The 16,599-nt window shown below is 41.6% G+C and overlaps 1 protein-coding gene across 2 annotated transcripts; it reads left to right on the top strand.

Moving 5' to 3' along the window:
- The first annotated feature begins 1,687 nt into the window (after positions 1-1,687).
- Positions 1,688-8,816, top strand: LOC124000506 (protein YIPF5). Of its 2 annotated transcripts, none has more exons than XM_046306907.1 (6): positions 1,688-1,819; positions 4,180-4,302; positions 4,541-4,707; positions 7,137-7,282; positions 7,457-7,638; positions 7,880-8,816. In XM_046306907.1, the coding sequence occupies exons 2-6, from the start codon at positions 4,190-4,192 to the stop codon at positions 8,040-8,042; spliced, it is 771 nt and encodes a 256-aa protein (XP_046162863.1). In that variant the 5' UTR covers positions 1,688-1,819; positions 4,180-4,189; the 3' UTR covers positions 8,043-8,816. The 2 variants fall into 2 exon arrangements, with proteins under 2 accessions (XP_046162863.1, XP_046162864.1); XM_046306908.1 differs by having other exon boundaries at positions 1,694-1,828.
- Positions 8,817-16,599: the final 7,783 nt, after the last annotated feature.

Below are 16,599 nucleotides of genomic sequence, written 5' to 3' on the forward strand. Positions count from 1 at the left end.
CAAGAAGACTCGAGGCTGTAATCGCTGCCAAAGGTGCTTCGACAAAGTACTGAATAAAGGGTCTGAATACTTTTGTAAATGTGATATTTCTCTATTTTTTTTGTTGAAACATTTTTAAAAAGGTCTAAACCTGTTTTTGCTTTGTCATTAAGGGGTATTGTGTGTAGATTGAGGGGAAAAAACATATTTTGAATAAGGCTGTAATGTATCAAAATGTGGAAAAAGTCAAGGGGTATGAATACTTTCTGAATGTACTGTACATTTTACGGACACGGTATATTTATAGTTATCTTGTTTTGTTTTTAGTCTCCGCCCTCAACTAACCTCAACCCCTCCCATCTACTTCTGAAGAACATCCACTTTTAATTTCTAGCTGCTGTATATTTTTCCGCTGTGATGTTATACAAAAGTTATGAACCTTTCTATTCTCATAGTTTCTACACATTGTACGTTAAATAAAAACCTTTTTGCATAGAATTCTGTCAATTCGGTCAAAATATTCAAGGGTGGACTTCTATTGGTTTATTTATTTTATTTATTATTATTATTATTATTATAGATGGAGAGGGCACTGCACGTTTCAAGCCTCAGGACGAAATATGTATCCTGTTTTGCTCTCTGGAGCAGAGTACAGCTGAAAGGAGTGATCATTATAATTGTTTTATTTAACTAGGCAAGTTTGTTCAGAACAAATTCTTATTTACAATGACTGCCTAGGAACAGTGGGTTAACTGCCTTGTTCAGGGGCAGAGTGACAGATTTTTTTATCTTGTCAGCTTGGGGATTCAATCTCGCAACCTTTCAGTTACTAGCCCAATCCCCAATGGGGATCCCTAGTGTCTGTGATACATGCCATTTTGTGCAACGCAGACCCGGTGGTAAGCAAGAGACTGAGGATACCAAGTCTGTCTTGAGTTTTGATGCAAAGTGTTTGCCAGATAAAGTCCTGTGAGTTTTTGATTCCGAACCCACTACAGTGTTTCAAGCTCCAGAATGTAGGAGGGAGATTATGAGGAGTGCAGATGGGCATGGGACAAAAGGGTGTGTCGTTCCGGTGGATAAAGTGGAGTATTTCAATTATGGGGGATCAGAAATGTCCTGTGCGAGTGAGACAGATTAAAGTCTCCATTGTGAGAGCAGTGCGGAAAGGGTCAAAACCATGAATAGCCCATTGTAGTGTCTTAAATGTAAAATGTTTTGCCACATGGCAAGTTTGTGCAGATGGAATAAATATAGTGTGGAAGAATCAGTGGATACAGTGTGCCATTGTGGTGAGAACCATGCTCCCAACTACCAGGAGTGCCCGGTAAGGGTGAAGGAGGTTGAAGTAGCACATATCCGGGCTGTCCACCAGGTCTCCTATGCAGAGGCACTGCAAATAGCTGAAGGAGCAAGTGCAATAAATGCCCCCCAGCCTGCAGAAAGTGTTTTTTCATCGATTTAAGGGATCCTGAAGTACTGATAGTGAAGGTGGATGTTGTTGCGTTTATTGCACAGGTGATATATTGTACAAGTCAAATCAAGAAATATAAGAAACTTGACATAATTGTGAATGGAGGTAATGGGGGAGTTAAATGAGTAGTGACGCTCCCCATCCAACCTTCTTCACCCTTTCCCTATTTCCCTGTGTTTTTCTGCGTTAAAGTTCCCCAGTTTTCACCCCACACAGTAGGTGGCACCATGCACCTCTAACGTATATTTCCTGACCGCCAAATGCCATAGAAGAAGAAGACCCGGAAAACATTCCTTTAGTTTTCTCTTGACACGTATCTAGCAACGAAGTTGGCGGAGTCCAGTGTTGAATTGTTCATCGTTGCAGGTAACAGCGGTTAGTATTGTTTAGTAAAATCCATGTAATACTAAAACACTTTTTTTTATAGCTTGGTAAAATATTGTGTCGAGGCCCACATTCATTTTAGCGTCGCGAAGCCGTCTGATCCCGCGAGCTTAACGTTACATTATAACTGCACGGATGTCATTTGTAACTAGATATAATTTCCAGACTGATACTATAGGTAGTGCAGTATGGTAATCAGTGGGGTAAATTAACAGGCTGCATTCCTTTATTAGTCTGCTCTAGCTTACTAGCTAGCCAACGATAGCTAGCTAACCTGGAATACATTTGGCTAGTTAGCTAGCTGACGTTAAATACCAGTTTTAGTAAACTAGCTAGCTAACCAGCTAACGTTAGACGGCTAATTATTTAATCAAATATTGCCCCACCCGTTTAACAACCGTGCTTGTCAGCTAGCTAACGTTAGGTTAACGTTGTTTGTGTGGTTGCCATGGCGTTGTAAAGCAACCTAAACAACGAACTCAAATGTTGTAGCTACATATTTGTTATTAAAGTGTTTCTTAATCAGCGTTTTTGTTTTTAATAAGTTGATTGGATATCTGGTTATTTATATCCACGGAGTTGCAGGACTGATGGAATGTTGACTTGTCTAATTTCGCTAAATTATCAGCTGGCTGAAGTTTGCGTTTAAAAGATGCATCTCAGCCCCGGCTGCTTGATCAATGAGACCTGACCCCCATTCTGAAAATGTCAGAGATGGTAGTGGAGATGACTACTGTTCTATCTAGACTGATGTGTGGTGGGCTTTCTGCGCTGTAGCAGCAGCAGAGGCATCACCAACGTGGGTGCTACACGTCAGTTGTGGAGGGGTATGAAGTCGCCACAATGGAAATAAGTTGTCTAACTTTTGTCATCCTCGATGATTTTAAATGTACTATCCAAATGCGTGTTTGTATTGTTTTACATTGTCATAAATACAGTGCATTTGGAAAATATTCAGAACCCTTGACTTTTTCCATATTTTGTTATGTTACAGCCTTATTCTAAAATGTATTAAATTGATTTCCCCCCTCATCGATGTACACACAATACCCCATAATGACAAAGCAACAACAGGTATAGACATTTTAGCAAATGTATTCAAAATAAAAAATTCAACTTGACATTTACATACAGAACCAGTGAAAAGTTTGTGATGATTGTGGAGGCTAGGTCATCTGATGAAGGACTCCATCACTCTCCTCCTTGGTCAAATAGCCCTTACACATCTTGGAGGTGTGTTGCTTCATTGTCCTGTTGAAAATCAAATTATAGTCCCACTAAGCGCAAACCAGATGGGATGGCGTATCGCTGTGGTAGCCATGCTGTTTAAGTGTGCCTTGAATTCTAAATGTATCACACCGTGTCACCATCACAGCTCCTCCATGCTTCACGATGGGAACCACACATGCGGAGATCACCCATTCGCCTACTCTGTGTCTCAAAGACATGGTGGTTGGAACAAAAAATCTCAATTTGGACTCATCAGATCAAAAGACAGGTTTCCACCGGTCTAATGTCCATTGCTCGTGTTTCTTGGCCCAAGCAAGTCTCTTCTTCTTATTGATGCCCTTTAGTAGTGTTTTCTTTGCAGCAATTCGACCATGGCCCGATTCACACAGTCTCCTCTGAACAGTTGATGTCTGTTACTTGAGTTTCTTAATTTTCCGCATTTAACTTACCATGTCTTAAAGTAAGGATGGACTGTTGTTTCTCTTTGCTTATTTGAGCTGTTGTCATAATATGGACTTGGTCTTTTACCAAGTAGGGATATCTTCTGTATACAACTAGGGTTGCAAAATTCCCATGTTTTCCAGAAATCCTGGTAGGAAATCCAGGAATCTAACAAATGGGATTTCTGGAAAACCTGGACATTTAGTTACTGAAATTTTGCAACCCTATATACCACCCCTACTATGTCACAACACAACTGATTTGCTCAAACGCATTAAGATGGAAAGAAATTCCACACATTTACTTTTAACAAGGCACACCTGTTAATTTAAATGCATTCCTGGTGACTACCGCATGAAGCTGGTTGAGCAAATGCGAAGAGTGTACAAAGCTGTCATCAAGGCAAAGGCATCAGGCGTCGACTGTCTAACCACAGATGACATGGGCAAGTATATTTGGTGCATCGAATGGCTTTCCCCTTGATGCTACGTTTCTAGCGAACAAACGTATCTACATGAAAATAAACATGCCAGGAATAAGGGCAGCAATACACACTAACTTCCCAGATACCAATGCATCAAGTGGTGCTAAACTAGCCATCAATTGAATACTGTTTACACCATTTTTCTCCTCCAGCTGTACAATGCTCATGAACTATTTATTTTTTGCAGACGGTCAAAAATGTCAGGGTTTGACAACTTCAACACAGATTTCTACCAGTCCAGCTACAGTGTAGATGACCAAGGCCAACCTGCTGGATATGGCTACAGTAACACAGAAGACCCCTACAAACAGTATGTTTTGTCAACTTGTTAATATTGCATTGACCCCAGTTACTCTGTAACTCACCGTGCTCTGAAAATACACATGCCTGTCAACAATTTGATAACAATGCATTTTTCCCTCAATGTCTCTCAATGGCCTGTTTTGTTAGTATTGTTCCCTATGTGTTGCTTGCTATCTTGAGTCATAGTGTTTTTAACAAAGCCATGAAGGTTTTCTGAGAAGTGTGCTTATGTTTCCCCCCCCTAGGGGTCAGTATGACTACTCCCAACCGATGGGATACTCAGCCCCAGGGATGATGCAACCCCAGCAGCCCTACACAGGCCAGATCTACCAACCCACACCAGCCTTCACACCTTCCCCCACACAGTCCATGTACGGCAGCAGCTTTGATGACGAGCCCCCGCTGCTTGAGGGTAAGGATAACCAAGTGGTGGTGTTGGGAGGGTAAGGATAACCAAGCGGTGAGACTCCATAGGGAAAGGGGTGGTAAAGAATGCTAACTCAATTGCTTGATCACAAATAAAGCTTTTTCCTCTACCTCCCTAAGCACTTTTGTTGATCTGAGAGGATTGGCTAGTTGAAGCCAGGTGGAGCTTTTAGATTTGATCTTTATCTCTGACTTACTCTGAAGCATAGGAGCTTCATACTAGGGATTGGGGGAATGAAGACACATTTCTCAAGGTATGAGTGGTCAGGGGAGGACATAGCCAAAAGGATCCAACTCTCGTTCATTTCTCTCGAGGAAATGTTCCCGCATTAGTGGAGACTGAAGGCACTGGTAACCCTGCATATGTTGGCTCAATCGGAAATTACCTTTACATTTCTATTGTGCGATCTGTAACCCTTCAGCAATAGATTGAATATAGCTCCTAATCAAAATGATGAAAGGTGAATCAAGAAGATTGAAATATTTGTCTGACGTTTTTGTCAACATGCTAGGTTAGCTAATGCTTAAGCAACCCATCGGATTCAACTAGACTTTTGGTAGCTACTCACCCCAACCCTAGGCATTGCATTTTCATGTAATCCAATGGGTGGATATAGCATTACCTAGCCTAGCATACACTACATAACCAAAAAGTATGTGGACACATGCTCTGGGGTTGAGTTCAGGGCTCTGTGCAGTCCAGTCAAGTTCTTCCACACAACAAACCATTTGTGTATGAACCTCGCTTTGTGCACGGGGGTATTGTCATGCTGAAACAGGAAAGGGCCTTCTCCAAACGGTTGCCACAAAGTTGGAAGCACAGAATAATCTAGAATCTCCTTGTATGCTGTAGCGATATGATTTCCCTTTACTGGAACTAAGGGGCTTAGCCCAGACCATGGAAAAACAGCCCCAGACCATTATTCCCCCACCACCACTCCATCCGATGCTTTTCATTGACAATGTTTATCTTAAGCTTGTGTGCGACTTCTCGCCCATGGAAACCCATTTCATGAAGCTCCCAACGAACAGTTTCTGTGTTGACGTTGCTTCGAGGCAGTTTGGAACTAGGTGGTGAGTGTTGCAACCGAGGACAGACTATTTTTATGCGCTTCAGCAGTCGGCGGTCCCGTTCTGCGAGCTTGTGTGGCAGACCACTTCACGGTTGTGCCATTGTTGCTCCTTTCCACTTCACAATAACAGCATTTACCTTTGACCGGGGCAGCTCTAGCAGGGCAGAAATTTGACGAACTGACTTGTATGATGTGGCACCATCCTATGGCCGTGCCACATTTGAAATGCGACAACCTCTTCAGTAAGGCCATTCCACTGCCAATATATGTCTATGGAGTATGTTTGGCTGTGTGCTCAATTTTATACACCTGTCAGCAACGGGTGTGGCAGAAATAGCTGAATCCACTCGTTTGAAGCGATGTCCACATACTTTTGTATATATAGTGTATTCCATCCCGAGGTTGAGGTACCGTATGTTTTCCCAGCCATATACCGCCCTGGGCTCTTGATTGTCCACATTCGGACTAGAGAAATGAACAAGTCAGATCCTTTTGGCTTGGGAGCACATCAAGATCTATAGAGGACTCCGGTGCCCAAAAGCCAATTTTAGCATGGGCAGCACCATTAAGGACTTTCACCATTTTGAAGTGGTTAACTGGGTTGGACTTCCTATGGTTTAAGGAAGGATCACATAATTCCATCCAGGTCATCAGGAGGGATCAGTCAATTAATTATACTTGTGAGCAAAACGTTCCATAAATGCGGGTGGCAGTAAATTGCCAACCGTGGCTTCATACCTATTCAAACAATACACTCCATTATGTACCTTTGTGTGTTTACCTACTAAAGAAGTAGTAGTAGAAGAAAATTGACTACTTCAAACCTGAGATGGCCTCAATGGCGCTGCCCACGTGCTCAGATGCCATAACGGGACAGATGCAAAGTTGTGATCTCTATACATCTCTATGGGGGAGCACTATGATGGGTTTAGTGGGATATGTGTCCATGTTGCCCTTCCCTGTGACAAGAAGACCTAGTTAAACCAGTAGAGTGACCCAGTTGTGTGCACTAAATGGGTCAGCAGTCAGGGATCACCAGGGCCATCCTGCTAAGCTAATAAATTACTCCAAGTAAGGTCTTATTTCGGAGATGAGCATTCATCTGATACATTGGTGTGTAGTAGGGAAAGACGTGTTCTCTTGATACAAAATAAATGTTTCTGTTGCTTGTCATTTCCTTATTAAACTGAAAAAGTGTCATTCTAGACGGTATAGGGAATTGTATGATTCTCTTTTCTTCTGACTATTTTGTAAGAATGAGTTGTCCCTTCTCTCAACCAACCCTTTCACTTATATCTGACATTGCTTTAATATAATTTCATGCTTTTGCTCTACCTCACAGAATTGGGCATTAACTTTGACCACATCTGGCAGAAGACCCTGACAGTGCTCCACCCCATGAAGGCAGCAGATGGTAACATTATGAACGAGACTGACCTGGCTGGGCCCATGGTGTTCTGTCTGGCCTTCGGAGCCACCTTACTTCTGGTACGAACGATTCTATTACTGATGTAGTACAGCACTTGAACACTTACATGGGATCTGTATATATTTGTCATTATACCTTGTGCAATAGCATTGTTTGCCTTGGGAAGAAATGACTGTAAATGCAGATGTCTGATGAGTTGTCAATATGTTCCTGTTTCTGTCTATCTGCTACAGACAGGAAAGATCCAGTTTGGCTATGTGTATGGCATCAGCGTCATCGGCTGCCTGGGGATGTACTGTCTCCTCAACCTAATGAGCATGACAGGTGTGTCGTTTGGCTGTGTCGCCAGTGTATTGGGCTACTGCCTTCTACCCATGATCCTCCTTGCCAGCTTCGGAATCATCTTCTCTTTACAGTAAGAACAAACATGGGTCTGAGAATAGAGGTTAGGTCAGTTTAGTAAAGTACTCCGTCACATTATATAGAGCACATCTGTGGATTGTAAGTGTCAGGTGGTGCACAACATAATATGAGCCTTTGCTACTGAAAAATGACTGACTTTTGATGCTCTTTGTTTGTGGACAATTTAAATTGCACAATTGTTTTACCAAACAATTTAACAACTGATCTAACTGGCTTTTCTTGACCTTTTTCAGAGGCATGTTTGGAATAATCATCGCAGCCACGATAATTGGCTGGTGCAGTTTCTCTGCTTCCAAGATCTTCATCTCGGCCCTGGCCATGGACGGACAGCAACTTCTGGTGGCGTACCCCTGTGCCCTCCTCTATGGGGTGTTTGCTCTCATCTCTGTCTTCTGAACTGTCTCTTGTCTGTCATCTACACCATGCAGGAAAACGGCCCAGCAAACCCAACTAACTTGAGGACCAGTAAGAAGCGCTGCTGTGCTGCACCCACATCACAGTGCAGTGGTGTGGCCAGAAACCCTGTCAGTTTCATTCCACTTTTACACCCTCCGACAGGGGTCAGTTGTAGAGTATCAATTCCAAACCATTTCGATTCAGGACCAAGGACCCATCCACGGACCACTGCAATCTTATATTTAATGTAAAGCTTGTTCTTTATTCTGTTTGTGTTTTTGTTTCTAAGATTTATTTGAGCTTTGAGGCCTTCAGAGAATGTTTTGCACAGGTATTTTCAATTTTATTCAACTGAAGCAGGTGACTTGAAATTGAGTCGTTAGAATAAGACCTTGTTGCATAGTTAATCTATCTCTAATATCAACAGCTCTCCCATTCATACATACACATCTGGGTACTCAGAGGTCTCCTTACAAGTCTGAAAAGACATGTTTTATAAACCTGCAATCATTTTCTGTCCTGTTAGGTCTTTCTTAGAACAATATAAATTGCTGAAACAATGAGGCGCTGCTTGACCAAAACTCTGCCTTGTGGCATTCTCAATTGTATTTCCCCCCCCCCCCCCCCCATGTGATCATGATCAGGGCTGTGTTGGTTTTGTAACTTGTGTGATTCTAAACTTTGGGCAGTCAAAGTGCCTGCGCGATGACACAGCTGTGTACACACTGCACACACTCAAGTTATGTACAAAATAAATTTTTAAAGAGAAATAGATATTTGTGAGGTTTTAATTTTATTGTAAGATAGTTTGTTATTCAAGATCAAAACCGCACTGCAGGGCTCCAGCCTACTGTGCTGTCAAATCAAATGTATTTGTATAGCCCTTCTTACATCAGCTGATATCTCAAAGTGCTGTACAGAAACCCAGCCTAAAACCCCAAACAGCAAGCAATGCAGTTGTAGAAGCATGTTGGCTAGGGAAAAACTCCCTAGAAACGCCAAAAACTGTTAAGACTTTGTGTATCCGCATTTTTTTCACAAACAGAATAGGCGTCGCAAGGCTGTCAGCTGTGTTTAATGGTATTGTACTACAGGCCGGTCAAACCACACAAGAAGTATCTCACAGATCCTAGGAGATTTTCAGTCCTCTTACCCATTATTCTCATGAAGTTTTACATTTAACATTTACATTTAAGTCATTTCCTTATCTTACCATTCACCTTATGACATCAGTGGGACAGTGGGACAGTTTTGCATCTAAAACTTTTGATCGTTTTGTTTGATCGGTTTTCTGTTTTTCACCTCAAGGCTATATGATGCATTGTTGAGCTTGTTTTTTGGCTGCAGGGTTATATGGCACACTAGAGTGCATTGAATAACTATTGTCATAGTTGTAGTCTTTTACTGTTCACTCTGACTACAATGTGGGTGTGAATTTTGGTTTCGCACAAAGGTGTTACCTGAAAGGCACGGTTTTATGGTCATCAGTTGTTTTTCTCAGTTTTCCTATAATAACTTGGTTTTTATGCTAAACCTGAGCTGAAGGGGTGCCATTTTATATAGTCTTCCGAAGAATAATGAGTAATGCAAAATTTAAATTGAGTGCTTTTCTATTTCAACATACTATACACAAGGGAATACTTTGCATTTCAAGCAACCAAGAGCCATTTACAGTGCTACTCTTTTATGACCAAGTATTTATATACTGTGTCATTTGTTTTGTGCTTCTTAAAAGTCCCAATGTTGTTCTTTTGTCATGTTGAAATTCTTGATCAATTGGAAAAGCGTTGTGCTTGTGTGGTTTTATTGGCCACTATCTAAATAAAATATAGGTTGATACATCTTTTTATTATCTCATTCTTTCAGCCAGAAACAATGGTTTGTGGTTTTTGGAGTTCATCCTGTAATGACTATGGTGGAACCAAAACCATATTTTTCTCTACTGCAGTGGTCATTCATCCTGGTCCTGGAGCGCTACCCTCCTGTAGGTTTCCACTCCAACTCCAGTTGTAACCTACCTGATACAGCTTATCAACAAGCTAATTATTAGAGTCCAATGCACTAGATTAGGGTTGCAGCGAAACAACACTGCAAGACTGTTCTCCAGGAACTGGATTGGAGAGCCCTGCTCTACTGTATAACATCAGTCTGTATGTTGAGAGATGGAAGATCTTTACGAATTGTTTGGATTATGTTTTCAGAATGAAGGACAATGACACTAATGCCCCATCCTGATGGCAATGGGTCATTGTTTTCTATCCCAGTCCCTATTAGTCTATAGGAAATATGGAGATGAATCATATTTCTATTAGTATTTGTATTTATGTATCCCTATTGGCTACTGCCAAGGCAGCGGCTAATCTTCCTGGGGTCCAGTGAAATTAAGGCAGTTATGCTTTTTTTTTTGTTACATTACAATACATTCACAACGTATTAAGTGTGTGCACTCAGGCCCCTACTCTACTGCCACATATCTATAACACAAAATCTGTGTGTGTAGTACGTATGTTATCGTGTGTTTGTATGCATGTGGTTGCCTATGTTTGTGTTGCTTCACAGTCCCTGCTGTTTCAAAAGGTGTATTTTTATATATTTTTTAAAATCAAAATGTACTGCTTGTTACTTGATGCGGAATAGAGTTCCATGTTGTCATGGCTCTATGTAGTACTGTGCGCCTCCCATAATCTGTTCTGTGAAAAGACCCCTGGTGGCATGTCTTGTGGGGTATGCATGGGTGTCCGTGCTGTGTGCCAGTAGTTCAAGCAAACAGCTTGGTGCATTCAACTTGTCAATGCCTCTCACGAATACAAGTAGTGATGAAGTCAATCTCTTCCACTTTGAGCCAGGAGAGATTGACATGCATATTATTGTTAGCTCTCTGTGTACATCCAAGGGCCAGCCCCTCTGCCCTGTTCTAAGCCAATTGAAGTTTTCCAAGTCCCACTTTGTGGCACTTGACCACACAACTGAACAGTATTCCAGGTGCGGCAAAACTAAGGCCTGTAGGACCTGCCTTGTGGATAGTGCTGAATGCAGAGCAGCGCTTTATTGTGGACAGACTTCTCCCCATCTTCGCTACTGTTGTATCAATATGTTTTGACCACCCAGGGTTACAATCCAGAGTTACTCCAAGCAATTTAGTCTCCTCAACTTGCTCAATTACCATATTATTCATTACAATATTTATGAGGTTTAGGGTTTAGTGGATGATTTGTCTGGGCCTACCAGAATAGCTAAATACATTTTATGCTCGTTTTGAGGCAAGCAACAGGTAACCTGCCTAAATGACTACCGCCCGTAGCACTCACTTCCACCCTGCATGTTTTCTGAAGATCTCTAAGAGCCCCATGGAAGGTGACTCACTGTGTCTTATGACTTACTTACTCACGCTCTCATAAAGAATCAAACAAATTATATAAAGGCAATGTGGGGATTTCATGCTTTACATTTGATAGAAATCTACTTTAATTTCCATTGTTTCACAGATTCACACAGACACAGATGTGTTTGATAGATCTCAACAGGGTCTCAGAGTTTTTCACACACCCCTGTGGCACTGGTAAGTCCTTCACAGTAGAACTCTGGCCTCGGGAGGGTGACACAGCTGCCATAGGGACAGTGTCTCCGACTATAAAAAAATCTTACCCATAACACCTTAGAAACCATTTAAAATGTTTGTTTTAAATGATGCATTGAAATTAACGCATGGTTGTAAAGAAATGGCTTTTAAAGGTCATAGGCCTACAGGAATACTTCAGCCATTTTCTTTTGAGTGGTCATGATCAAGCGCTCAGTTTCAGGTCCTAATGTTTCAGTGCAGCAAAATAGAATGATTCCAAAAACCTCAAAACATGTCTCCAGTTTATTGGTACGCCAACTTAATTCTCAACAATGGGCCCAGGTTCCCCCTCTAGGGAGCCCCAGAGAGCTTTTAAGGTTTCTGTTTACAGTAAGTAAGGTCAGTAATAATGTCCCAATTTAAGACCTGATGCAGTTTGGGGTTAATGCATGTCTATAAATTACAGTTGAGATGCTGTATATGGTCAAATTAACTCTTGAAAATGTCATTTTTATGAGGCTAGGATATTATTAGAGAATCTCTAGATGGCAGTGTTGAGTCATACATTGCCTGTCCAACTGGCTATCCTGTTGGCTGTAGAGGATTGCGGGTCATGTTGTCTAATGTTGTATAATTCGACGTCCATCTGATACATGGTGATTGGCCGTTTGTTTTTCGCAGTGCTCTCTGACATGGTGAGTGATGATAGAGCAAATGAAAACCTAATTCACCCCTCCTATCATCAGATTACTGTGATACTGTCAGTGGCCAGCTCTAATGAATGGAAACACAAATGTCCCAAAGCGCTTCCCTGACTTATAATCAATGAGAACATTTTCATAGAGACATATCTGATTTGTTTTCTTAATCAAGATCCACTGTATGCTTATCTCAATGCGTAATTTACATTTATTGCTGCTTTAAATGGGACTTTTAGTTACCGTAAGTGACCACTCTGTAGAATGTAAAAAGTAAACAGTGGTATTTAGACATTTTTGGATTGCAAGTCTGGATTGCATTACCTCCACAATGTCAAGTAAAACTGTCAATACACTAGTTGTTTGTCAAATGCAAATCACTTCAAATTCACTTGCCATTACAGTAAACAGCATGAAAATATTATTTTTTTCCACCACTTTTTAAATTTCCACTGTCCTTGACTTGCTTAGGACTGATTCAACAAGGAACCAGTATATTGAGTCACATGAGAAAAGAGTCCTCAATCCATTTCCTCCCCAAGTGTTATATACTGTGTTTGCTCTTACAGAAGTCATCCATACGCTGTTACTCTGTAGCATGACCCTAGCACATTAAGGGTGTGATATGTTTCTGAGAAATGGCTGCTTAATAATTGGCCTGTTGGATGGCCACAGCAATGGCAGATGTTACATATGTGAGAGAGCCGGTCCAAAAATGATATCAGAAATTATCATGATTAGCGTGTGCTCACCCTAAGGGAGCGGTGGTGTTTTGTGGAAAATGCAATGATTGGTATTCAGCGACGCTGTGCCTTATGTATTTCAAAACTGCCAGCTCCATGAATATTCACTGATCAACTGTTACTTGGGCACTGAGTGTGATTTCCCTGCTGCTTCTGCACTTCATTAGGCTAATTGTCTCACTCATTGCATGGACCCTCAGTCAAACTCAATGAACTACCTCACACACACAACAGCCAGCCAAAGCGTGGCTGGCCTCGAGCACTGATGGGTTGGTGAAGAGATTTCACAGTTGTTTAGCCCCCCCCTCCCCCTTTTCCCCTCCACTTCATACAGTACATACATACAGTGATGAATGCATGCACTACACCCCCACCCCCCCACACACATACATACGCAGCCATACACACACAGTACACATACATGTAAGTGTGAAGGCATAAATGTATTCATAGTGATTTAGCCTTTGATATACCCTGCTCAGAATGTATACAATAAAAGAGAATAGGAGAATATGTCTTGTCAGCTGAATCATTTGAACCGCATGGCTACATGTGCCTCACAACCTCGTCAGATCATGTTTAGGATCCTCATTTATAGCCGCAGTTAAGGCTGCACCACTGGGCTCAAATGAGGTTATCTGTATTCCAGTGGCGGACGGTGCCGTTTAAGATAAGATAAGATTTTTATATTATGGGCATGGCCTTATTTCTACTACAGCATATTGGATGACTGTCAGTCATTCTCCATTCACCCAGCTCAATGTAACATCGATAGGTTTAGGCTACTACATGATACTCTAATTTTCCCTTTACCCACTGAGAGGTTGCAACAACCTAACATATGAATGAAAGTTTACAATGTACAGTATATCACAAAAGTGAGTACACCCCTCGCATTTTTGTAAATATTTGAGTATATCTTTTCATGTGACAACACTGAAGAAATGTCACTTTGCTACAATGTAAAGTAGTGAGTGTATAGCAGTGTAAATTTGCTGTCCCCTCAAAATAACTCAACACACAGCCATTACTGTCTAAACCGCTGGCAACAAAAGTGAGTACACCCCTAAGTGAAAATGTCCAAATTGGGCCAAATTAGACATTTTCCCTCCCCGGTGTCATGTGACTAGTTAGTGTTACAAGGTCTCAGGTGTGAATGGGGAGCAGGTGTGTTAAATTTGGTGTCATCGCTCTCACACTCCCTCATCAGTATGGTCACTGGAAGTTCAACATGGCACCTCATGGCAAAGAACTCTCTGAGGATCTGAAAAAAGAATTGTTGCTCTAAATAAAGATGGCCTGGGCTATAAGAAGATTGCCAAGACCCTGAAACTGAGCTGCAGCACGGTGGCCAAGACCATTCAGCGGTTTAACTGGACAGGTTCCACTCAGAACAGGCCTCGCCATGGTCGACCAAAGAAGTTGAGTGCACGTGCTCAGCGTCATATCCAGAGGTTGTCTTTGGGAAATAGAAGTATGAGTGCTGCCAGCATCGCTGCAGAGGTTGAAGGGGTGGGGGTCAGCCTGTCAGTGCTCAGACCATACGCCGTACCTGCATCAAATTGGTCTGCATGGCTGTCGTCCCAGAAGGAAGCCTCTTCTAAAGATGATGCACATGAAAGCCCGCAAACAGTTTGCTGAAGACAAGCAGACTAAGGACATGGATTACTGGAACCATGTCCTGTGGTCTGATGAAACCAAGAGAAACGTATTTGATTCAGATGGTGTCAAGCGTGTGTGGCGGCAACCAGGTGAGGAGTACAAAGACAAGTGTGTCTTGCCTACATCAAGCATGGTGGTGGGAGTGTCATGGTCTGGGGCTGCATGAGTGCTGCCGGTACTGGGGAGCTACAGTTCATTGAGGGAACCATGAATGCCAACATGTACTGTGACATACTGAAGCAGAGCATGATCCCCTCTCTTCAGAGAATGGACCGCAGGGCAGTATTCCAACATGATAACGACCCCAAACACACCTCCAAGATGACCACTGCCTTGCTAAAGAAGCTGAGGGTAAAGGTGATGGACTGGCCAAGCATGTCTCCAGACCTAAACCCTATTGATCATCTGTGGGGTATCCTCAAATGGAAGGTGGAGGAGTGCAAGGTCTCTAACATCCACCAGCTCTGTGATGTCGTCTTGGAGGAGTGGAAGAGGACTCCAGTGGCAACCTGTGAAGCTCTGGTGAACTCCATGCCCAAGAGGGTTAAGGCAGTGCTGGAAAATGATGTTGGCCACGCAAAATATTGACACTTTGGGCCCAATTTGGACATTTCCATTGGGGGTGTACTCACTTTTGTGATATACTGTACATGAATAATCAAGGTGACAGACCACACAGCGACCACACTTACAATACATGAGAGTTCCCTTTGCTCACATCTAGTGGACATGTTGATTTTTTCCCCCTCTGCTATGTTTAGTCTGCTGTGGTTTGTTTTATGTGTAATGTAAGTGCCTTGATGTGTTTGTACCCCAGGAAGACTAGCTGCACCAACAGGCCAGGTCGCAGTTGTAAATGAGAACTTGTTCTCAACTGGCCTACCTGGTTAAATAAAGATGAAATAAAAAATAATAATGGAGATCCCTAATAAATACAAAGTCAACAAATGTTAATTTTCTCAGGAACAGGAACAGGAGTGGAGAAATATGATTGATTTCTTTCAGCATCTCTTGAGAAAATGTGAATATGCATAATCTTTCACAGTGTTGTGTAAGTAGCCAGTATTTCAACCACATCAAATATGCACCCAAGACTGAACGGAAGTATTATCAGAAATCTGTTTCATTGTTTTCTCAGCTTTTTAATTTCCTTAAAACCGGTCAAACTGCATTGATCGCATTTTCTCCCTTGTCCCTAAACGAAACAGACACTTTACTAGATCACTAATTCATTCATTCTTTTAATGTAAGACATTATTCTCGTGAGAACTACTTTATTTAGTCTTCTGAGGCAACAAGTTATGATAGAATGGCCTACCAAATGTCAGAAATTATAATATGGCCTACCAAATTTAGGAAATTATAAGCAGAAACTTGTCAAAATTAGGGTGAAAGTAGCCAGTAGCCTACTGCCCAGTATGGAGTATCAGCCAAATTAATTATTATAGTGTATTGAACCTCGCAGGTAGCCTACTTTTTGAAATGATTTGTTTGACAATCAAATTAAAATATCATAACACAACAACTCATGTTATGCGAAACTGAGCATGTACAGAATGTTTAAAAAAACAGTAAATGAGATAAGATCCTGTCTTATCCTGTCTAAGATCAATATATCTTAAACAGGTTTGTCATAACCAGGACGCAAGCTTATTTGGGTTACTGTAAATGGGATATGATGTTTATATGAGTCAACTCAAAAACAATACTTGAGTGTCACGAATATTAACGGGGAAATTGGTGTGCATGTTAACATGGTCAGTGACACATTCAATACTGCCTTGCACACTCTGGCCTGGATCTAGCTGATCTAGGGTGTAATCATTAGTCCAAACAGTTGCAAATGAGAGTTTCTATTGGACAAATTCAACTTTTAAGAAATATTTTTCAACAAA

Source organism: Oncorhynchus gorbuscha, linkage group LG16, assembly GCF_021184085.1.
Source record: "Oncorhynchus gorbuscha isolate QuinsamMale2020 ecotype Even-year linkage group LG16, OgorEven_v1.0, whole genome shotgun sequence".
Classification (NCBI taxonomy): Eukaryota; Metazoa; Chordata; class Actinopteri; order Salmoniformes; family Salmonidae; genus Oncorhynchus; species Oncorhynchus gorbuscha.

Bases quoted from the DNA above. Each gene is read 5' to 3' on its own strand.
- LOC124000506 (XM_046306907.1), top strand. From the start codon at position 4,190: ATGTCAGGGTTTGACAACTTCAACACAGATTTCTACCAGTCCAGCTAC. The intron at 4,303-4,540 runs GTATGTTTTGTC...TCCCCCCCCTAG, and splicing joins ACAGAAGACCCCTACAAACA to GGGTCAGTATGACTACTCCC. The intron at 7,283-7,456 runs GTACGAACGATT...TATCTGCTACAG, and splicing joins TCGGAGCCACCTTACTTCTG to ACAGGAAAGATCCAGTTTGG.